The 23,289-nt window shown below is 36.9% G+C and overlaps 2 protein-coding genes across 2 annotated transcripts; one reads left to right on the top strand and one right to left on the bottom strand.

Annotated features, from left to right (window-relative positions):
- Positions 1 to 12,323: 12,323 nt before the first annotated feature.
- On the bottom strand, positions 12,324 to 16,598 carry LOC135152151 (uncharacterized). Its single transcript, XM_064091982.1, has 6 exons — positions 16,240 to 16,598; positions 14,761 to 14,887; positions 14,356 to 14,679; positions 14,129 to 14,221; positions 12,830 to 13,294; positions 12,324 to 12,682 (listed from the first exon to the last, which is right to left on the bottom strand). The coding sequence occupies exons 1-6, from the start codon at positions 16,596 to 16,598 to the stop codon at positions 12,509 to 12,511; spliced, it is 1,542 nt and encodes a 513-aa protein (XP_063948052.1). The 3' UTR covers positions 12,324 to 12,508.
- Positions 16,599 to 18,100: 1,502 nt separating this feature from the next.
- LOC135152150 (uncharacterized) lies at positions 18,101 to 20,507 on the top strand. Its single transcript, XM_064091981.1, has 4 exons — positions 18,101 to 19,416; positions 19,508 to 19,607; positions 19,719 to 19,881; positions 19,984 to 20,507. The coding sequence occupies exons 1-4, from the start codon at positions 18,101 to 18,103 to the stop codon at positions 20,505 to 20,507; spliced, it is 2,103 nt and encodes a 700-aa protein (XP_063948051.1).
- The last annotated feature ends 2,782 nt before the right edge of the window (positions 20,508 to 23,289 follow it).

The raw sequence follows: 23,289 nt of genomic DNA, 5'->3' as shown, positions 1-23,289 counted from the left end.
TTCTGAATGGAAAGCTGGAAGAAGAAGTATATCTTGAACAACCCCCTTGGCTTTGAAAATCCAGAGTTTGCTGACTTTGTGTACTTCTTATTCAAAGCTGTCTATGGACTCAGACAGTCATCGCGAACTTGGTATGACACTCTATCTGATTTCTTAATTGAAAATGGTTTTACTAGAGGTGTCATTGATAAAACTCTCTTCTATAAATTGCATGAAAATGAAATAATATTTGTTCAAGTTTATGTTGACGATATTATATTTGGTTCTACTAATGATCACTTGTGCAAGATATTTCCTAATTTGATGCAGAGTAGGTACGAGATGAGTATGCACTTACTCAGTCCCATCAATAGCCCGCCTTACTACGATTCCACTATTTTATTGGTGGGTGAACTGTCATTCTTTCTTGGTCTTCAAGTAAGTCATAAAGATGATAGGATCTTCATTTGCCAATCCAAAGATGTTAGAGATCTTCTGAGAAAGTACAATCTAGAAGACTCTTCACCGGCAAAGACACCCATGGCCACTACTACAAAGCTTGATAAAGATAAAATTGGTAAAAAGGATGACATCACAGTGAAAGGAAGCATGCAAGCGCAAACTCAGGTCTAAGCGCAAGGGAGGAGAGAGAACAGGATAATTTATTTCACTATGGCACAAGTTCACACCTCTCTACCGCAACATACATGACTCCAAACGGGCTCTCGAAGTTTTATGGAAGCTGATTTTTCCGGGGCCATAATAGTGGATGTGTTTTATTATGATTATTGATTATTGTTATTATGTGTTTCTTGTTTGTGTTGTTATGCCTTGTGATACTAACCCTTCGCATGCTAGAATGACATGGACATGGGGATGTTTTTAATTAATGCTTTAATCATGCTAGTATGCTGCCATGTTATGTGTTCTTTATGTTGCTATGATCATGATAGTATGCATGTGGACTTCGAAGAACTAACATAGGGCGATGCATCTAGATTAAAATCCTCAAAGTAAATTCTAAGTGGGAGAGGGAGTTAATATGATATTAAATCCCATGGTCTACATCATTGTTTGTATGTAATTTAACATAAAGACGAATATAAATTATGTATACGTCACCCATCCTGGTATGTAATTTATGGTGTCTAGAATGTTATAGATATTACTGGAACAAACTTCTTAAATTAATACGAATAGATACGAATTTTCATTATCTCCGATTTGGGGCGATTTCTAAGGCTTATGGGTATTAAGTGAGACCGATGTGACTCCTCCACTGCCTAGAAATCAAACCAGACACGAATATTGAATTGAAGTATTCTATTCAAGGAATATTGGAAGGTATACATGCCGCCCATCGTGGCGTACCAAGTTCCATAGGTTTCGGATAATTTAAGATTTGATGATGGTATACACTTAGCTATGAAAAATAATATAGACCACCCCAACGTGGCTTATTGTTTAGTAATAGGACCAAAGTAACGTTTAAACAAATTTAGGTGGTATACATGTCACGCATCGTGACGTACCAGAAACTTATAGTGTTTAAACGTTTGTGCATTTAATTTTAATAATTGTTAGAGGAACCAATAGGTCTTAATTTTTAATGCACCCTTCTTTATGTGTAATGAGATTTTTTCATGCATGATTCTCAGGATAAAATGGGCTTTAATCCACTGTTCACCGTACTTAAGGATAACAAACTTAACGGACCTAACTATATTGAATGGAAACCCAAGCCTGAGCAGCCCGCTGCTGATGCTCCTGAAGAGGAGAAAGAGTATTATAAGCGGTGGATAAAGGCTGATTAGATGTCGCGATGTTACATTCTGGCAGCAATGTCGGGTGTTTTGCAGCATCAGCATCAGGCTATGGCCACTGCTTCAGATATGCTCTTTAATCTCAAGGAACTTTTTGGAGATCAGAATAGGGCTGCTAGGCAAGTAGTCATGAAGGCTTTAATGAACACTCAGATGGTTGAAGTACACCTGTAAGGGATCATGTTCTCAAGATGATGTCACATCTGAATGAGATAGAGATCCTTGGTGCAGAGCTTGACGGGGAAACCCAGATTGACATTATCCTTGAGCTTGCCCAAGAGTTTTGAGCAGTTCCGCTTGAATTACAACATGAACAAGAGGCAATATAGTCTTGCGGAACTGCTGACAGAACTTCAGGCAGCTGAAGGATTATTTCGCCAGAGTGTTCAAGTGAATGTGGCTGAGAAAGGTTCTTCTTCTAAGCCGAAAGGCAATAATAAGAAGAAAAAGGCTCAGACACAGAAAGCTGTGATGGCAGTGGGAGTTCAAGGTGGTGTGAAAAGGCCTAAGGGGAAGTGCTACCGGTGCAAGCAGTCGGGTCACTGGAAAAAGGATTGTCCTCTTCCTAAGAAGAGAAACGATACTGGTATGTCTCTTTCTCTAGTTACAGAAACATTTGTAGCGGCTATATCTACGAGCACTTGGTGTGTAGATACTGGAGCCACTGATCATGTTTGTAACTCTATGCAGGGGTTCCAGCAATCCAGAATGCTTAGAGATGGTGAGATCTACGTGTTCATGGGAGATGCTACGAAAGTAGTAGTAGTTGCAGTAGGAGTTATTCATTTATCTTTTGGTTCTGATAGGATTTTGGTTTTGAACAATTGTCTTTATGTACCTTCTTTTAGAAGGAATTTGATTTCGGTTTCTAAACTTGCTATGGATGGTTATAATGTTTGTTTGGATCGTAATGTTTCTATTATGATGAATAAACGGATTATATGTTCTGGTACATTGCAAGACAATTTGTATATAATTAATCCTAGTCAACCCGCACTGCAACTACAACATAGGGTATTGAACAACACATCTTCTACCTCTAATAAAAGAAAGGAACCTTCTAGTTTGAACCAAACATATCTTTGGCACTTGAGATTAGGTCATATTAACTTGAGGAGGATTCAAAGACTGGTAATAGACGGGCCTTTAGGCTCATTGGCAGTGGAGCCATTTCTAGTTTGTGAATCCTGCTTGGAAGGTAAAATGACCAATAGGCCTTTTAAGGCAAAGGGGAATAGAGCCAAAGAAGTGTTAGGATTGGTTCACTCTGATTTATGTGGACCTATGAATATCCAAGCAAGAGGTGGTTATGAGTATTTCGTCACTTTTATTGATGATTATTCTAGATATGGGTACGTTTATTTGTTGCGCCGTAAGTCTGAGTGCTTTGAGAAATTCAAAGAGTACAAAGCTAAAACGGAGAAGCGACATAATAAAAGTATCAAGTCACTACGATCTGATCGTGGTGGCGAATACTTGCTTGGGGAATTCTGGGAAATTTATCAGAGAATGGGATAGAATCCCAGTTGACTGCACCAGGCACACCCCAGCAGAATGGTGTAGCAGAGAGAAGGAACCAGACTCTTTTAGAGAGTGTTAGATCGATGATGAGTTATTCGGATTTACCCAAGTCATTTTGGGGACATGCCTTAGAGACAACAGCTTATCTTCTGAACTTAGTACCTTCGAAGTCGGTTTCTAAAACCCCTTTAGAATTATGGACCGGGGACAAACCGAGTCTGAGACACATTCGGATATGGGGTTGTCCAGCACATGTGCTGAACAAGAACGCGACTAAGCTAGAATCTCGTACAGAAGTAAAGCTGTTTGTAGGCTACCCCATGGGAACAAAAGGTTATTTATTTTATAGTCCTAAGGATCGGGATGTCACTGTTAGCACAAATGCAAGATTCTTAGAGGAAGACTATATAATGAATCACAAACCCAAGAGTAGTATCGTTTTTGAGGAACTAGTGGGAGGGACGAATAATGAACCTGTAGTACAAGTAGAACAACCACAGCAGACTGTGCAACCGGTCACTAATACCGCACCAGTTCCTCGTCGTACTGGGAGGGTTGTTCGACAGCCCGACAGATTCATGTTTTTGGGAGAGTCTTCGGACTTGGTCTCTGGTGAACATGATGATGATCCCTAGACATACGAAGAGGCAATACAGGACAAAGATGCAAGTCTTTGGCAAAAGGCAATGGATTCTGAGATGGAATCAATGTATTCTAATCAGGTCTCGGAGCTCGTGGAACCACCCAAAGGTGTAAAACCTATTGGATTTAAGTGGGTCTACAAGAAAAAGAGGGGATCAGACAAAAAGGTGAAAGCCTGGAAAGCAAGACTTGTTGCGAAAGGGTATACTCAGAAAGTAGGTATCGATTATGAGGAAACCTTTTCGCCAGTAGTCATGCTTAAGTCAATCCGTATTCTTTTATCTATAGCAGCTCATCTCGATTATGAGATTTGGCAAATGGATGTCAAGACAGCTTTCCTTAATGGAAATCTTGAGGAAACCATCTATATGCAGCAACTAGAGGGATTCATTAAAGAAGGCCAAGAGCATCTTGTGTGTAAGCTGAAGAGGTCTATTTATGGACTTAAACAAGCTTCTAGGTATTGGAACATTTGCTTTGATCAGGCAGTCCAGTCGTATGGATTTGATCAATGTCCAAGCGAAGTATGCGTGTATAAGAGATGTGAGGGAAATGCAGTGGTTTTTCTAGTGCTTTATGTTGATGACATTTTACTCATTGGAAACAATGTTAAGATGTTGTCTTCAATAAAGGCATGGCTGTTCAAACAATTTGAAATGAAGGACTTAGGTGAAGCAGCATACATCCTTGGGATCAAACTTATAAGGGACCGCAAGAAAAGGATGTTGGCTTTATCTCAGGAGCCCTACATAGATGACGTATTAGCTCGTTTTAACATGCAAGACTCCAAGAAGGGTAATTTACCCTTTAGACATGGAGTTACTCTATCAAAGAGGCAGTGTCCTTCGACACCTAAGGAGATAGAGAATATGAAGGCAGTTCCTTATACTTCGGCATGTGGGAGCCTAATGTATGCAATGTTATGTACGAGGCCTGATATCTGCTTTGCCGTGGGCATGGTTAGCAGATACCAGTCAAACCCAGGACAAGAACATTGGAGTGTCGTAAAAGCAATACTCAAGTACCTGCGAAGGACTAAGGAGTATATGCTAGTTTACAAGTCCTCTGATTTATTGCCTCTGGGATATACTGATTCGGATTTCCAGACAGATAAGGATAAGAGAAAGTCCACCTCGGGATGTGTTTTTACTTTGGGAGGTGGAGCTGTAATATGGAGGAGTGTGAAGCAGAAATGCATCGCAGACTCAACCATGGAAGCTGAATATGTGGCAGTCTCTGAGGCAGCCAAAGAGGCTATATGGTTCCGAAACTTCCTGCTGGATTTGGATGTGGTTCCAAATCTGCCACAGCAAATCACGATTTATTGTGATAACACTGCTGCTGTGGCGAATACCAAGGAACCACGGGCCCATAAGGCAGCGAAACACATAGAGCGTAAGTATCACCTCATACGACAGTTCGTTAAGCGAGGAGATATCATTGTGGCTGACATAGCATCGAAGGATAACCGGGAAGATCCTTTCACGAAGAGCTTACCAGCTAAGGCTTTTCAGGAGCACGTGGAAGCGATAGGAGTCAGATACTTGGTCACATAGTTATTATAGTTGGTAGTGGATTGCTTGTAATAGACACTGATATACTTAAAGAATATCTTGAGTATAAGTGGGAGATTGTTAGGGTTATACTGAAATATTCATTTGAAGTATATAACAATTATTTGAGAATCTTGAATGCATGTTTTCACATTGTATGTATATTATATATTGCAGACAATCTAGTATCAAATGGGATAGCAGAAGATTAGATTGTCAGACTTTTTATATAATATAATAAGGGTTCACAGTCGAGGTGGTGTTAGACAAACCACTGGAACGGCTGAAGTATGTTTTGGAAATAGTTTATCTTGACTATTGAATAATACTTATATACTTTGTGTATATTGAACGGGATCAAAATAGTAGAATAATTGTTTCTTTAATTCTAACAATAAAGAACTAAGATTCTATGATGTTATTAATGCTTAAGTTCTTAATCCGGATATAGTGATTGACACTTGTATTTAATGCACATGCCTTGACTCATAAATTAAGTAATTTACTTTAAATTACGAATTTATGTATTGGGCAATGACATTATATACAGAGTGGGATATTGACTATAAAAGAAAACCGTGTCCGAAAAATATATTCGGGTGATGATGTCCTCTTGAAAGCTCATAAAGATAATTATGCTTTAGTCCTGCAGGCAGATTTGTTCTTGCATAATTATAAGGTTGAGTGGATGATCAAGGATAAAAGATATTAATTAAATTAATTGTCAGAAATTAATTTAATGAATGGACATGCGATATCTTAAACATGGGGAATTTATAAGCAATTAATATGGGAACCGAATTAAATAATTAATTTACGGAATTAGGAAAGGTAGTGCAAATATTAGTTCTTTAGTGGATAGAATTAATATTTAATGACATTGGGCCTGGCCCGGAATGTCATTGGAAGGCCTGACCTAATGGTCCATGATCCCTACTGTAGCCTATATATATTCTCGTTCTCCTAAAGCTGAAAGACACACCAAAACGAATTTATCCTAGAGTTTGAGAGAGGCAGACGTTTTTCTCAAGGAGACAGCTAGGGTTTTGGGTTTTCGGAGCTTTAAGGAGAGGCACACCTTGGGAGATCCAAGGCCACACTTCGTCCAAGGAGAATCAAGGAATACAGTAGAAGACGTGGATTTGAATCGCTTGCGCCGTAGCGATTAAGGTTAATATTCTGTTCGAACTTTGAATCAGTATCATAAAACACAGGGCCAAGGTCCGATTGTTCCTACACTAAGTTAAGAAGATAAGCTGCTGTCTCTAAGGCATGTCCCCAAAATGACTTGGGTAAATCCGAATAACTCATCATCGATCTAACACTCTCTAAAAGAGTCCGGTTCCTTCTCTCTGCTACACCGTTCTGCTGGGGTGTGCCTGGTGCAGTCAACTGGGATTCTATCCCATTCTCTGATAAATATTCCCTGAATTCCCCAAGCAAGTATTCGCCACCACGATGAGATCGTAGTGACTTGATACTTTTATTATGTCGCTTCTCCGTTTTAGCTTTGTACTCTTTGAATTTCTCAAAGCACTCAGACTTACGGCGCAACAAATAAACGTACCCATATCTAGAATAATCGTCAATAAAAGTGACGAAATACTCATAACCACCTCTTGCTTGGATATTCATAGGTCCACATAAATCAGAGTGAACCAATCCTAACACTTCTTTGGCTCTATTCCCCTTTGCCTTAAAAAGGCCTATTGGTCATTTTACCTTCCAAGCAGGATTCACAAACTGGAAATGGCTCCACTGCCAATGAGCCTAAAGGCCCGTCTACTACCACTCTTTGAATCCTCCTCAAGTTAATATGACCTAATCTCAAGTGCCAAAGATATGTTTGGTTCAAACTAGAAGGTTCCTTTCTTTTATTAGAGATAGAAGATGTGTTGTTCAATACCCTATGTTGTAGTTGCAGTGCGGGTTGACTAGGATTAATTATATACAAATTGTCTTGCAATGTACCAAAACATATAATATGTTTATTCATCATAATAGAAACATTACAATCCAAACAAACATTATAACCATCCATAGCAAGTTTAGAAACCGAAATCAAATTCCTTCTAAAAGAAGGTACATAAAGACAATTGTTCAAAACCAAAATCCTATCAGAACCAAAAGATAAATGAATAACTCCTACTGCAACTACTGCTACTTTCGTAGCATCTCCCATGAACACGTAGATCTCACCATCTCTAAGCATTCTGGATTGCTTGAACCCCTGCATAGAGTTACAAACATGATCAGTGGCTCCAGTATCTACACACCAAGTGCTCGTAGATATAGCCGCTACAAATGTTTCTGTAACTAGAGTAAGAGACATACCAGTATCGTTTGTCTTCTTAGGAAGAGGACAATCCTTTTTCCAGTGACCCGACTGCTTGCACCGGTAGCACTTCCCCTTAGGCTTTTTCACACCACCTTGAACTCCCACTTCCTTCACAGCTTTCTGTATCTGAGCCTTTTTCTTCTTCTTATTGCCTTTCGGCTTAGAGGAAGAACCTTTCTCAGCCACATTCACTTGAACACTCTGGCGAAATAATCCTTCAGCTGCCTGAAGTTCTGTTAGCAGTTCCGCAAGACTATACTGCCTCTTGTTCATGTTGTAATTCAAGCGGAACTGTTCAAAACTCTTGGGCAAGCTCATAAGGATAATGTCAATCTGGGTTTCCCCGTCAAGCTCTGCACCAAGGATCTCTATCTCATTCAGATGTGACATCATCTTGAGAACATGATCCCTTACAGGTGTACCTTTAGCCATCTGAGTGTTCATTAAAGCCTTCATGGCTACTTGCCTAGCAGCCCTATTCTGATCTCCAAAAAGTTCCTTGAGATTAAAGAGCATATCCGAAGCAGTGGCCATAGCCTGATGCTGATGCTGCAAAACACCCGACATTGCTGCCAGAATGTAACATCGTGACATCTCATCAGCCTTTATCCACCGCTTATAATACTCTTTCTCCTCCTCAGGAGCATCAGCAGCGGGCTGCTCAGGCTTGGGTTCATAAGTGCAAAACTTGTACTCCTCAGCAGTCAACACAATGTCCAAATTACGTTTCCATTCAATATAGTTAGGTCCGGTAAGTTTGTTATCCTTAAGTACGGTGAACAGTGGATTAAAGCCCATTTTATCCTGAGAATCATGCATGAAAAAATCATATTACACATAAAGAAGGGTGCATTAAAAATTAAGACCTATTGGTTCCTCTAACAATTATTAAAATTAAATGCACTAACGTTTAAACACCATAAGTTTCTGGTACGTCACGATGGGTGACATGTATACCACCTAAATTTGTTTAAACGTTACTTTGGTCCTATTACTAAACAATAAGCCACGTTGGGGTGGTCTATATTATTTTTCATAGCTAAGTGTATACCATCATCAAATCTTAAATTATCTAAAACCTATGGAACTTGGTACGCCACGATGGGCGGCATGTATACCTTCCAATATTCCTTGAATAGAATACTTCAATTCAATATTCGTGTCTGGTTTGATTTCTAGGCAGTGGAGGAGTCACATCGGTCTCACTTAATACCCATAAGCCTTAGAAATCGCCCCAAATCAGAGATAATGAAAATTCGTATCTATTCGTATTAATTTAAGAAGTTTGTTCCAGTAATATCTATAACATTCTACACACCATAAATTACATACCACGATGGGTGACGTATACATAATTTATATTCGTCTTTATGTTAAATTACATACAAACAATGATGGAGACCATGGGATTTAATATCATATTAACTCCCTCTCCCACTTAGAATTTACTTTGAGGATTTTAATCTAGATGCATCGCCCTATGTTAGTTCTTCGAAGTCCACATGCATACTATCATGATCATAGCAACACAAAGAACACATAACATGGCAGCATACAATCATGATTAAAGCATTAATGAAAAACATCCATATGTCCATGTCATTCTAGCATGCGAAGGGTTAGTATCACATGGCATAACAACAAAGACAAGAAACACATAACAACAATAATCAAGTATTATGTAAATCATAATAAAACACGTCCACTATTATGGCCCCGGAAAAATCAGCTTCGAATTCATCCTTCGGAAGATTCCTGAAAACTTCGAGAGCCCGTTTGGAGGCCTAAACGACCTCAGAATGCCTCCAAAAGTCCCGAAAACAGCCTCGATAACCACGAGATCTCGTTTATAGCTAGCTCCGTCTCTTTCTGCCGTCTCCGAAAAGTGCTTGTTCGCCTAAATCGGACATCGTATGCAAAAGTTACGGTCAAAACTGTGCAGCACCCCCCGAAACCCTAATCGCAGCAGCGGAAGATCCTTGTTTCTTTCAGCCCCGTTGATCAAACAATTACATACAAATTGTACAGACGAACCAGCCTATTTTATTACATCAGATCATAATCTAAAACAATTACAAATTGAATTACAAGATCAAAACTATCACGATCAACCCTCGTGATTTACCACAGCCACGATAAACCACGTGGAATCCAAACACATAATTAAAACATGGCCATAATAGTGGATGACAACCTGCATCACAGAACCACTACATACATGCATATATATAATCATGACGTGGACTACATATCATAAAACGTAGAACCGCAACCTCGCTCTGATGCCATTGTAAGAACAATCGGACCTTGGCCCTGCGTTTTATGATACTAATTAAAAGTTCGAACAGAATATTAACCTTAATCGCTACGGCGCAAGCGATTCAAATCCACGTCTTCTACTGTATTCCCTGATTCTCCTTGGACGAAGTGAGGCCTTCGATCTCCCAAGGTGTGCCTCTCCTTAAAGCTCCGAAAACCAAAACCCTAGCTGTCTCCTTGAGAAAAACGTCTGCCTCTCTCTGACTCTAGGATGAATTCGTTTTGGTGTATCTCTCAGCTTTAGGAGAACGAGAATATATATAGGCTACAGTAGGGATCATGGACCATTAGGTCAGGCCTTCCAATGACATTCCGGGCCAGGCCCAGTGTCATTAAATATTAATTCAATCCACTAAAGAATTAATATTTGCAGTACCTTTCCTAATTCCTTAAATTAATTATTTAATTCGGCTCCCATATTAATTGCTTATAAATTCCCCATGTTTAAGATATCGCATGTCCATTAATTAAATTAATTTCTGACAATTAATTTAATCAATATCTTTTATCCTTGATCATCCACTCAACCTTATAATTATGCAAGAACAAATCTGCCTGCAGGACTAAAGCATAATTATCTTTATGAGCTTTCAAGAGGACATCATCACCCCGAATATATTTTTCGGACACGGTTTCCTTCTATAGTCAATATCCCACTCTGTATATAATGTCATTGCCCAATACATAAATTCGTAATTTAAAATAAATTACTTAACTTATGAGTCAAGGCATGTGCATTCACTACAAGAAAAACAGCTTCAGACAACACTTATCAGACAACGCTCAGATGAAAAAGTGTTGCCCAAATTCAACAAACAACCGTCTCTTTTCATCTTTAATTTCACGTTGTCTAATCCAAGATGACGACAACTGTTTTGCAACCCATTGTCTGAATGTTAGAGTTATCAAGCTGCTAAACAATGGTTTTGAAAGCGTTTGTGTTATACCATATCAGACAATGCCTTTAACCCGTTGTTCCTAACCTACAATGGTTATAGTTTTTTGCGTTGTGGAAATATAAGGCATTACACAACATTTTACAAAACACTTGTAAAGCTTCTTACACAACATTTGTTTAACCGTTGTCCTAACGTGCAATGGTTATTTACTTTGTATTGGGCATTGCACATTCGGACAATGGTTTAGTTGACTGTTGTAAGAGTATAACAACTGTTTCTTTTTGTGTCCTCTCATTTATTATTAGACAAGTGTTTATTAAACTGTTATCTCATTGACAGTGCTTATAAAAAAAACTAACAGAAACAATCAACTCCCTGGAAAACCATACTCCATTTCCATATATGAACCGAAAACATCAACAATCTGAATCAAGGAGCTAGCTCATAACAAAAGAAGCCTATCAAACTAAGAGCAGCTCACAACAACAAACTAAATATAGGCATAACAATCTTGTCAAAATTCACTACAAGAAAATAGACTAAAAGTGGCCGTAGTGTTGCAGTCGCTTTAATGATCAAAATTACCGCCCACGGTCGTTTGAAGACTAAAAATGACTGGAAATCCTCAGTCGCTTATAAGGCCGTCGAAAATAGCAAAACAGTCACAAATAAAACTTAACGTGACCAATAATAGTCACTTTTAGCTAACAGAAAAGCCATCAAAACTGGTCAAAAACAACCAGCTCCGGTCACAAAAAAATGACCATCTCCGGTCGCAACATATGTTACCATGTGTGGTCAATTCTATCAAATGAATTATAATCGCTACCGGTCACAAGTGGTTTTTATTTGAGACTAAAAATAGTCATACCAGTCATACCTGGCAACCTCCGGTCACACTAGTTGTGACCAAGTACAGTCAAATTGTTTAATATTAATATAACTGGTTTTGGTCACATTGTGACACTAAATAAGACCAAAATTAGTCATATCGGCAGTTACTTCCAAATGTGTGTCAACCAATTATGGTCACAATGGAACTACCTCTAATCAAATTTGTTAATGCGTGACGACTGACTTTGGTCACAAAGATGCACTCTGTATGACCAAAACTAGTCAAAATATTGTTCTGCATATCCAAAATCAGTCACATTATATTTATGATCTACCATTTTTTTCCTATAATATCACACCACAAAACTCAAATTCTCTCTAAAGAAATGCAATATTTTAATACCAACAATAGAAGTAATTTATAGTAAATGAGATATTTGAATACCAAAAGCAAAAGTAGTTCAACATTAAGCCAAAATAAACTTCTAATACATAAAGAGACTAGAGTACTTGGTAGAATTCACATACGGATTACTAGAATTCACAAAAGCATAACTTCTAATTACACATAGAGATAGACTACTAGACAATGCATATAAACTAAGGGCTAAGTTGAGTGTTGTTGAAGCTGCCATCTTCATCACTATAATGTCCATCCATGTTTGCTCTGTCATCATCCATGTCTCCTGCTTCATCATCTATGTTCTGTCCATCCGCATTTCCTTCATAATCTTCCATATCATGTCCATTTTCAGTTCCATCCTCCTCGGTATCCTGTATATGAATAAAAAGCTCATTTTATTCGAAATAAATGAGCAAAAATAATAATCAGCAAAAATAAAAAACTTGAGCAATAATTTTCAAAAACATAATTGAACACATAGCTATGCAAAAAATATGATATGAAATGCTAATAATTACCTCAATTATGACCTTTTTGAATCTCTCGAATTGAGAACTAGCCAAACTTGCTGCAACCTTGATATATTGGCCCCATAATACCTTTTGTACAGGATCATCCTTGTTTGGATATGCACCATCAGCCAATTTTTTCAACTCCTCATCAAGGTGGGATCGGGTGATCTCATTTATCCCATCCATGGCCTGGACCATATCAGTCACCTCATTTAGTGCCCTACCCATCATATCATATGCATGATTCGGAATACGTGCAGGAATGGACGAGGTGGTCCATTCGGCAGCCTCCTCTGGCCCGAGAAAGTCGTGAATAGTCTTGTTTGGATTCATAAATATCTTCCCTTTATTTAACTTACGAGCTCGCAGAGAAATTAATATATTCTTTTTTCTGCAGGTGGCAGGAGATGGAGGTGGCTCATCAGCACCTGTTTGAGAAGCAAATTCCTGTGCAGCACGCTCCATAGCCTCCTGCACGTTAGAAAACAGAGTATCGGCAAGTCAGCACCGTACATTATTAAGAAGACACTGTTATCTTTCAGTACTAGAAAGACTTAATTATCACATCACCTGTCTGACTCTGAACAAATATACGAAAAGAAAGACAATAACCAAGAACATTATTTCATGAAGATACTTCCCTTCAGTTGAATCAACAGTAATACAAATACTTGGTCTATCTAGAAAAACATAACAGAAAACTAAGTAGTATCAGCATCGGACACTAACAAAGTTACCAGTCAGATTTCGGAAGACTTATTTATTAATACATCATCCTTTTAATTGAAGACGGATTTACAAGAACCAAGCTGATAACTAAAACATATACAAAGAGACATCAATAGCCACCACCCAGAAAACTAACATATTCATATTCTATATGACATATTAGTATATATAAGCTGACACTAATGCTCCGTTTGATAAAATAAACATAATTTTTAAAAATAATAACTAAAGAAAAAGTGTAGACAAACCAAGAAAGCTGAACAGCAGTGTAATACAATTTATACCCCCGGACATCCATTTAACAACTACACAGAGACCTAACAAAAGCGACATTCCTATGCAGTAAAAAAATCATAATATATCCAATTAATATGTAAATCCAGTTTATAATAATATTTTATAAACACTACAATTCAGAATTAACATAAGAGCTGAGACTTCACAGAACATCAGTAACATAACTAAAAGCTCAATTATAATATTAAACAGTTAAACAAAAATTATAATGTAATGCTCCTTTTGATAAAAAACTGTAATCAAAAGGAAAAACTGAGAAGAAAATTTGCTGGAACAAACCTTTATTTCCATCAGTTCTGCATGCTTCTTTGTATAGACAATATTAAACAGATCCAGTTCAGACATAACCTCCCCCGTTTCCAACTCCCTGGCCTATAAAATAAGATGACAAATTACAGGAATACGATTCATTAAGAAGATAGATTCCAGAACATAGAATTCTGATAAGTTTTAAACATAAAGTGTAATTTTCAAGTTTGACATGCTTATGAGTTTACAAAACTTACAATGCGTCGTTCTTCAAATGGCTTCGCCCCACTAGCGTGCGGGAACTTCAAATTTTTCCGATTCTCCTTGTTGGTCTCCGACATCTGCTTATGTCCTGTTGAATCCCAGTAGTCGCAACAACCCTTCCATGCATCTTCTTCAAGGTAATGGGGCTTGAACATCAGCCGGTTTGCCTCCTCCCCTTTTTTAAGAGCTTCCTCAACCTGTTTATTAGCGTCCCTCTTCCAAATAAACATATTATGCTTCAAGTTTCTTTTCAAATGCTCTCTAACCACTGAATTTCCCTCTTCCACTGTATAGTCTTCTGGATAGTAGTAGTATATCTGGAAAATAAAACAAATATTTATAAAGACATATATTACTTAAGGTGACAAGTACTCAAATTTGAATGTATTGTACATTACCCTAAACTTTTTAACACATTTGTTTAGAAAGGCAGTTCGTTTTCGTCCTCTTTCAAAGGCTGTCTCATATTTCCATTCAGCTCTCATTATTGCTTTCAAGGTCCTTTTGTATTTAGGTTGTTTGATACTGCAAAAATGGAAAAGAAGCTTAATCATACTATTAAAATTGAGCAGACTGAATATTTTCTAAGAGGTACTATACTTTACACAGCAGGGATTCAAAATGTAAATTATAATGATATATATATGCAGTGCACCATCTGGTTATAAGGCTACAAAACGAGCTCAAGGTGTCTGCTAACCGATTGTTCTTCTGGGGAAGCATATAAGAGTAGTATATAAATAGACTTCATTAAAACAACACCTACACTGGATGATCAGGATAGGTCCCAGAGGTTGGGGACCCAATTAAAATATCAGCCCTCAACATTAGAGGTACTTTTATGTGTCATTTAACAGCTTATGAGTCACAAATATTATATTTAAACTAATATTAGAGAAACTTTTATGTAAAGGAAACTAAATTTACACTGCAAACTCATAACTCAAAGACTCTGTGTCCTAGTGTGATAAAAAGTTGATCCCAGTGATGCGGACACAATTCAAGATTTAAGGGATACATTTACATTCTTTCAACAAGTGTCAAGATTCATACTATACTACTGATCATATTGATTCACTGTTTTTTTATTTGTAATATGATTAACTATTTATTCTATTTGGCCAATGTCATCATAAAAGAGACTTGCTACTTGCCAGAGTTCAATTAGACTGGCCAGAAACACTATTACTCTCCTAACTTAATTCAGGGTGTTATCCAAAACTCCAGAACACAAAATGAAATAATTAAATCCTTTAAATGAAAAGATGATAAAGAAATTTATAACAAGTGAAGAACTTGCAGAATCTTTGTTCAGACATTAATTTCTGGTCAACTACTGTATTCTCATAATCTTTTTTCTATAAAGCGCAGACCTGTATGCAGGTCTATCAGCTTGTAATACACATTACACACACGGTATCAAACTTATTATCACAACTCTCAAATGCCATGAATCATATTTTACATAATTAACAAAATCACAAGCCCCTTGCCAAGTTGCTGCTTCAGAAAGACTATAATTAGGTGAGATAGACTTCCTGGGGAAACTGATATTTTTTAGGCAATCAAGAAGTGCTCGAGTAGGGAAGATACTTCAAGTGCTAGAAAACTAGATTTTGATTGTCACCTCATATCTTTTTACCAACTTAATATTTATCAACCACCAATACCTACTATTATTTATAGGGCAGAAGTGAGGTAAAAATCGAACTCCAAACAGTAAAAGATGAATACATATTTCGCCATTTATGTCAGTTTCTGCTCTGTTGGAGAATTGATTTTCAGTTTTAACAAGCTCTTCAAAAGAGTTATCAAATGCAAGTGAAAAACATAGCAATAGCAGTTTAGAATTAGAGTAGTAAAGACAAGAGTGTTACGTTTTTTCATCAATAAACTCCACCACGCCAAGCTTGGGATGCCCTTTCTTTGGTGGTTTTTTGTAATGGCCATAACTCACACTTTGTGCAGCTCTTCCCTCAGTTGCCTCAGCAGACCCCATCTCATCCTCACCCTCCATATCATCATCATCATCATCATCATCATAATCATCATCATCTCCACTCTCCATAGAATCATCATCCCCACCTTCCATATCATCATCATCCTCACTCTCGTCTTCGATGTCAATGTCCTCATCACTCTCATCAATTTCCTCATTGTCACTCTCATACACAAAATCGCTATCACTGTCATCATCTTCTTCTACTCTACCCCTTCCCCAATTACCTCTGCCCATTTCATTTCCCCTAAATCCCTTTCCTATTGCCTTACCTTTGTTCCCAACTTCTCTTCCTCTAAATCCTTCTCCTCCTACATTACTTTTTTTCACAACTTCGCTTCCCCTAGAATCTCCCCCTGTTGCCTTCCTTTTTTTTCGCAGCTTCTTTTCCCCTAGATTCACCCCCTGTTGCTTTAATTTTTTTCACAACTCTTCCCCTACAACCATCCCCTGCTTCCTTTCTCTTCCCTTTGTCCACAACTTCTGCTACTTTTCGCTTACCATTTCCTTCTCCTACTACTTTTCTCTTACCATTTTCTTCTCCTACTACTTTTCTATTAACAATTTTTGCTCCAACTACTTTTCTCTTACCATTTTCTTCTCTCACTGCTTTTCTCTTACCACTTCCTTCTCCCAATACTTTTTTCTTACCATTTCCTTCTCCTACGACTTTTTCCCTAACATCTACTTTGCCTCGATTTCGTTTGTTGCTAATGCGTTCAAATGCAGCAGGTACCACAGTCTAAAACAAAATAAACACGGAAACATAGTTTAATTCAAATACAAAAAACACATACAAAACACCCAGACGCAGAACCCAGACCACAAAACCACAAAACCCACAACCCACAAACAAAAAACCCACAACCCACAAACATACAAAATCCACAAACCACACACAGAACCCAACCCACACACAAAATAAAATACAAACATACCTTTTTCAAAGGACGATCGAATGTGGCCATTGATCTTCGAAGGAGAAACCCTAAAATTTTCCCTCTTTTCGCCTCTTTTATGTGACTTGTTTAGTACTATGAGAGTGATAGTACTAGGCGGTTATTGATAAAAAACAATAGGCGGGATTTGATAAAAAAAATGCGGGATATTTTAACAAAGGAAGTATGTTTTTTAAAATTTTGTCTTGTGAAAATTATTCAAACATTGGAGACGCTGTTTTTTTTGTCAAAATAATTTACACAGAACTTCTTTTCATTTCCAAATATAAATATATATATATATATATATATATATATATATATATATATTATTTTTAATGTTAATTATGGATGACACATATCTAAAAATTAAAAAAGTAATCAAAATGTCAAATTTTATTCTAATATAAAATGATATATTTCTTGATTTTGTAATTAAAATGTAAAATTTTATTCTAATATAAAATCATATCGTTTCAAGTCTTGTGTATAAATTTACATTAACTAAACATTTTGCAAGATATTTAAAATCAATTAATTATCAAATTATTGTAAAGATAAATTAATATTGCATAAAATGTCTAATTATCATCATGAACGTTATGTCGTTGAGTTGACATCCAGAAAGATAGAAATCAGTTTAGAGGTGTAAGGTATGTTAATGTCTTTTAATAAATTATTTATGAATTTATGTCGTTTCACGCACCTTCCAATTATTACAGAAGGTTAATTGATGAATTGAAAATATTGTGGAGTACGGGAGTGGAAACATATGATAAGTTATCTTGCACAAATTTTATGATGAAGGCGGCATTGATGTGGACAATAAGTGATTTTCCCGCACTTGGCATGCTTAGTGGATGGTCGACTAAGGGAAAGTTGGCATGTCATGTATGTAGCGGAGAAGTGAAAGGTAAACAACTTAAGCATGGTGGTAAACCTAGTTTTTACGGAACTGCCAGGTATTTCATGGAACCAAATGATCCATTGAGAAAAAGTACCAAGTTTGGAAAAAGGGAGTCACGTTCTGTAACTGCTCGACATTCAGGATTATTGGCAAAGAATTTTTGTGAGCATATTCAATTTCCTCCTCCAGGAAAGACGAGTTGGCGAAAGCCAAGGGGGTATGGTGTTACACATAATTGGACTCATTACTCTCCTTTTTTTGAGCTCCCGTATTGGGAGACGCTTAACCTTCGTCATAGCATTGATGTCATGCATACTGAAAAGAATGTTTTTGATAACATATTCTACACGATGTTAAATGATAAGAATAAGACCAAAGACAATGAAAAATCAAGAAAGGATTGTAAAGAATTAGACATACATCGTGATTTGTGGATACAAGATGATGGGATGATGCCAAGTGCACCATATACGCTTACGAGAGAGCAAGTTCGTAAGTTGTTAAAGTGGATTGAAGAACTGAAACTTCCAGATGGGTTTGTCTCCAATATATCAAGGTGTGTGAATTTTGAGAAAAACACAGTTCAAGGAATGAAATCACATGATTGTCACATTTTTATGCAAAAATTGTTGCCTATTGTATGTCGTGATTTTTTACCAAAGCATGTGGGCGATGTTTTGATTGAGATGTCCAATTTCTTTCAAGATTTATGTGCGGTAAACTTGAAATCCTCTGATTTGGATAAGATGGAGAAGGGCATAGTGAGGATAATATCAAAACTTGAAAGTATTTATCCTCCGGGTTTCTTTAATCCAATGGAACATTTGCCACTGCATTTGGCTACTGAATGTAAGTTGGGTGGCCCATCTCATTTTCGATGGATGTATTTTGTTGAAAGGTACTTGCATGGTCTAAAAATGAAAGTTAAGAACAAAGCTCGACCAGAGGGTTCAATGGCAGAACGCTATATTGAGGAAGAAAGTGTACACTTTTGCTCATTGTATTTTGAATCCAAGTTTGAAACAGTGCATAACCAATTGCGTCGTAATGAGGCACCAAAAAAGTCTTGTGATCCCAACTTGTTAGAAGTGTACATGTATCCAACAAAGCCTCAATTACGTAGTGGACATAGACTCTTGAGTCGTGAAGAAGAGAGGCTTGCTAAATACTATGTACTCATTAATTCGCCGGAGGTTGCTAAATATTTACGGTATGATCTTTAAAATCATTATTTATTGTATTTGCTTAGCTCAAATATCTTTGCTTGTATTTAATTTTTGGTAGTTTTGTCCTAATTTTAGGGAATTCCACAAATTGGTATGCAAACATCATCCAAAATTCAATGATGCAGAAAAAGAGAAATATCAAAAAGAACGATTCACAAATTGGATGCAAAGAAGGGTACATTTAATTATATGAGCACACTTATATATCATTCTTTTTTTTTCATGCATTCATATATATATATATATATATATATATATATAAAGTTGTCCATCATTACTTGATTAGGTTACCGATAACAGAGGAGTCATAAATCCAAAGTTCGAGGATTTACTAAGAGGTCCGATGACCGATGTAGAAACTTATAAAGGGTGTCTTTCAAATGGCTACAAATTTGATTGCGGAAATCTCAACGAACGCACTTCACAAAACTCTGGTGTGCTTGTGATAGGTAATGAATATGATAAATTCTAAATTCTAGAATGCATTAGTTATAGCTGAATGCATTAGTTATAGCTTATTTGTATTTAAGATTTGCTAATATCTAATGTAGGATCATCTTACAAAGAAAACTATGGAAACAACTATGGAAGATTGCTCGAAGTCTTAAAACTTCACTATCACAATGGTCATGATGTTATCTTATTCAAATGTCATTGGTTTGATCATACAACACACGTCAAAGTCGATCGAAATAGAATAACTACCGTGGATGTAAGATCAAAACTAAATGCCGAAGATGTTTTCATATTGGCTAGCCAAGCACATCAAGTATGTTATGTACCAAGTATAACAAAGGCGAATTCATCATGGTACACGGTGCTTACAACAAAGAGTCGACAAGTAGATGAAGATATGACCTACAATGATAATGCTACATCCAATGATGCCGCTTTTCAAAATGACACGTCAAATGCTTCATCATCACATGTGAATACCGTAGTTATTCATGATCCTTCTGATTTCTTCATCGACTTACGAAATTATGAAAATGTTAACTTCACGGAGCACAATAATGACGATCTAAATGATGATGACCATATGAGTGTTGACGAGAGAAGTGATAGTGATGAGTGATGATATTATGTTGAAAATTTTCTAGACAATTAGTATGTATTCAAATTTAAAATTATTGTTCAATTCAAGATTTGATGGATCAAGTTCATTGTTTAATTTTGAAATTTATGTATGCAATTATTGTATGTATTTTATTTTTTCTAAAATAAAAAATGTGTAATTTATAGAAATTTATTCAAATACAGGGAGCATCTCCGGTACCTTATGCTGTTGGCCATACTGTCTACTAAAAGCGACCGTATACAGTGGAAACATATGTGACCAAGATCAGTCACATTCCCAATGGATGTGACCAGAATTGGTTATAAATCTCCTAAAATTTGTTCAATATTTCCTGCCCAAGGATGAGGATACATGGACGACTAATTTCAGTCGCATTTGTAAATGTGACTGGTTCTGGTAGTTCTTATTTTCTAATATTTGAAATTACATATAGCGGGAAATTTCCCGCTGAGTGCGAGTAGGATAATGCGACTATGTCTGGTCATTTTTTAAGTGTGATCATGATTAGTCTCAAATGTAGTAGCTAAATGTGACAGATTTCAGTTACTTTGTAAAGTGACTATATTTGGTCGTCAATGTCAAGAGCTTTGCGACCACATTCAGTCAAATATGGTTTTGGTATTACAGTTTAGTAAGTTGACTTACAAATGACCGCGCTCGGTAATATTCAGTGACGGTCACTTTTATCCAGTCACATTTAATCATATTTTCTAGTAGTGATTACAAAATCAATACAATAAGATCATTCTAGTTGGATTCTCTCATCTACATCTCTCATGTAACTAGCAACATCCTCAAAATCATTATCCGGTAAATCAGGCATAAAAAAGTCATTCTCAAGCTCTACTTCCACAGGTCCCTCATCTTCATCATCATTATCATCGTAGTGTTTTCTTTCCGGAAATCTCAACACCACGGACCATAGTTTTTCGATGGGATCATCTATGTAACAAACCTGTTTAACATGTGTTGCTAACACAAATGGATCATTCAAGGAACCAAACCTATTCAAATTAACTAAAGTATATCCCAATTCATCGACCTTAATGCCTCTATTAAAATCTACCCACTTACAGAGAAAAAGAGGGATTCTAAAGCTATTATAATCCAACTCCCATATACTTGTAATAACTCTGTAATATGTCTGTGATGTATGCTCAACATTTTTGTCCACAGCCTGCACAATCATCGTATCAGCATCTACACACACTCCACTGCATTGTACAAGTCTAGTATCGTCACGATCCTTGGTGCTAAAGGTTACCCCATCTATTCTGTAGCCACTGAATGTAGGCACAATATTATTAGGCCCGTCTGAAATCCACCTGATCTCCTCTGGTACTTATTTTCCATCCAGCAAATCTGAAGCAATCTAAAGAAAAAAATACATATAAGCAACAGGTTCTAAAAAAAAGCACATATAAGATTCAATATTATTAAGGCCAAATATATAATTTAATTTGATTAAACATTTAGCACCAAATGATAATACCTTTTCTTTAAACCATTTTGCGAATAGTTCATTTTGCTTGTGCTTTAGCCAGATTTCATCATTTTCATGTTGTGGAAATGTTTCCATCAAAAATGACATGTGTTCGCTGCAATTAAAACAATGAGAATCAATGAGAATCACAGTGGACTTTCTAGTTTATAATTTAAGGAAATGTAAAATCTTCATTATATCATAATTATCTAGGCCGTAGAGAGAAAAGAATGATAAGCAATTAAAAGCATCATTTAAAATAGAGAGAGTCAAATAACAGGAAAGTTACTCACTCAAAATATGGCATTACGTCAGTGCTATTTTGTAAGACACACAAATGTGCGAGGTGCAAATCTTTCATGCTTGGGGTTGTAATCGTTGCACCAGACAATGGCCTACTTGTTGCATCCTTCATACGCCTACCATTTTTTGGAACTCCAACAGTTGCTTCCTCAAAGTTTACCAAACACTCAACCGCCTCTTCTGCAATATAGGCCTCGGCAATGCAACCTTCCGCGCGAGCCTTGTTCCTTACATATCCCTTAAATGTTTTCATATACCTCTCAAATGGATACATCCACCGAAGGAAAACAGGCCCGCAAAGCTCAACCTCTCGCACAAGATGAATGGACAGATGAATCATTAAATCAAACAAGGACGGGGGAAAATATTGTTCAAGTTGGCATAAAGTAACCACTAACTGAGACTGCATTTTCTCTAATTTATCAACCTCAATAACTTTACTACAAATTGCCTTAAAGAAGAGACAAAATCTAATTACAGTATTTCTAACCTGTTTTTCTAGTGATGATCGAATTGCGATTGGGAGCAAGTGATGCAAAATCATATGGCAGTCATGAGACTTCATTCCGGTTAGCCGAAGAGTCTCCATCGATACTAGACTCCTAATATTAGAACAAAAACCATCAGGCAGCTTCATTCCAAGAAAGGATGTGCAAACTTTCTTTTTTTCAAAATGAGTTAAATTCCAAGATGCCAACGGTAATTTCTCTTTTTTCCCTGGAGTTTCTGGCCTCAGCTTTAATTTAATTCCCATTGCAGCAATGTCAAGACGAACAGATTCCTTGTCTTTTGTCTTCTTCGGTATATTCAGCATCGTACCAAGTAAAGCTTCACATATATTCTTCTCAATGTGCATTACGTCAAGGATATGCCTAACCGGCAAAAACTTCCAATACTCGAGTTGGAAAAATATAGAAAGCTTTTTCCAAACAGGTCGAGGATCGCCTTTCTTACGTCCAGATTTTGGTTGTTTCTTACCAAAGACATGGCCTT

This window comes from Daucus carota, chromosome 4 (assembly GCF_001625215.2).
Source record: "Daucus carota subsp. sativus chromosome 4, DH1 v3.0, whole genome shotgun sequence".
In the NCBI taxonomy this organism is placed as follows: Eukaryota; Viridiplantae; Streptophyta; class Magnoliopsida; order Apiales; family Apiaceae; genus Daucus; species Daucus carota.
The sequence above is the reverse complement of the archived record's forward strand: the minus strand, read 5'-3'. Positions and strand labels throughout refer to the sequence as shown.

What these genes read in the sequence shown, in the direction of transcription:
- LOC135152151 (XM_064091982.1), bottom strand. Translation starts at nt 16,598, where the DNA reads ATGGGCAGAGGTAATTGGGGAAGGGGTAGAGTAGAAGAAGATGATGAC. An exon ending in CATTTGAAGAACGACGCATT is followed by an intron (nt 14,222 to 14,355) that starts GTAAGTTTTGTA and finishes CTTATTTTATAG; the next exon opens with GCCAGGGAGTTGGAAACGGG. An exon ending in CAGAACTGATGGAAATAAAG is followed by an intron (nt 13,295 to 14,128) that starts GTTTGTTCCAGC and finishes TCTAACGTGCAG; the next exon opens with GAGGCTATGGAGCGTGCTGC.
- LOC135152150 (XM_064091981.1), top strand. Translation starts at nt 18,101, where the DNA reads ATGAAGGCGGCATTGATGTGGACAATAAGTGATTTTCCCGCACTTGGC. An exon ending in GAGGTTGCTAAATATTTACG is followed by an intron (nt 19,417 to 19,507) that starts GTATGATCTTTA and finishes TCCTAATTTTAG; the next exon opens with GGAATTCCACAAATTGGTAT. An exon ending in CAAATTGGATGCAAAGAAGG is followed by an intron (nt 19,608 to 19,718) that starts GTACATTTAATT and finishes TTACTTGATTAG; the next exon opens with GTTACCGATAACAGAGGAGT.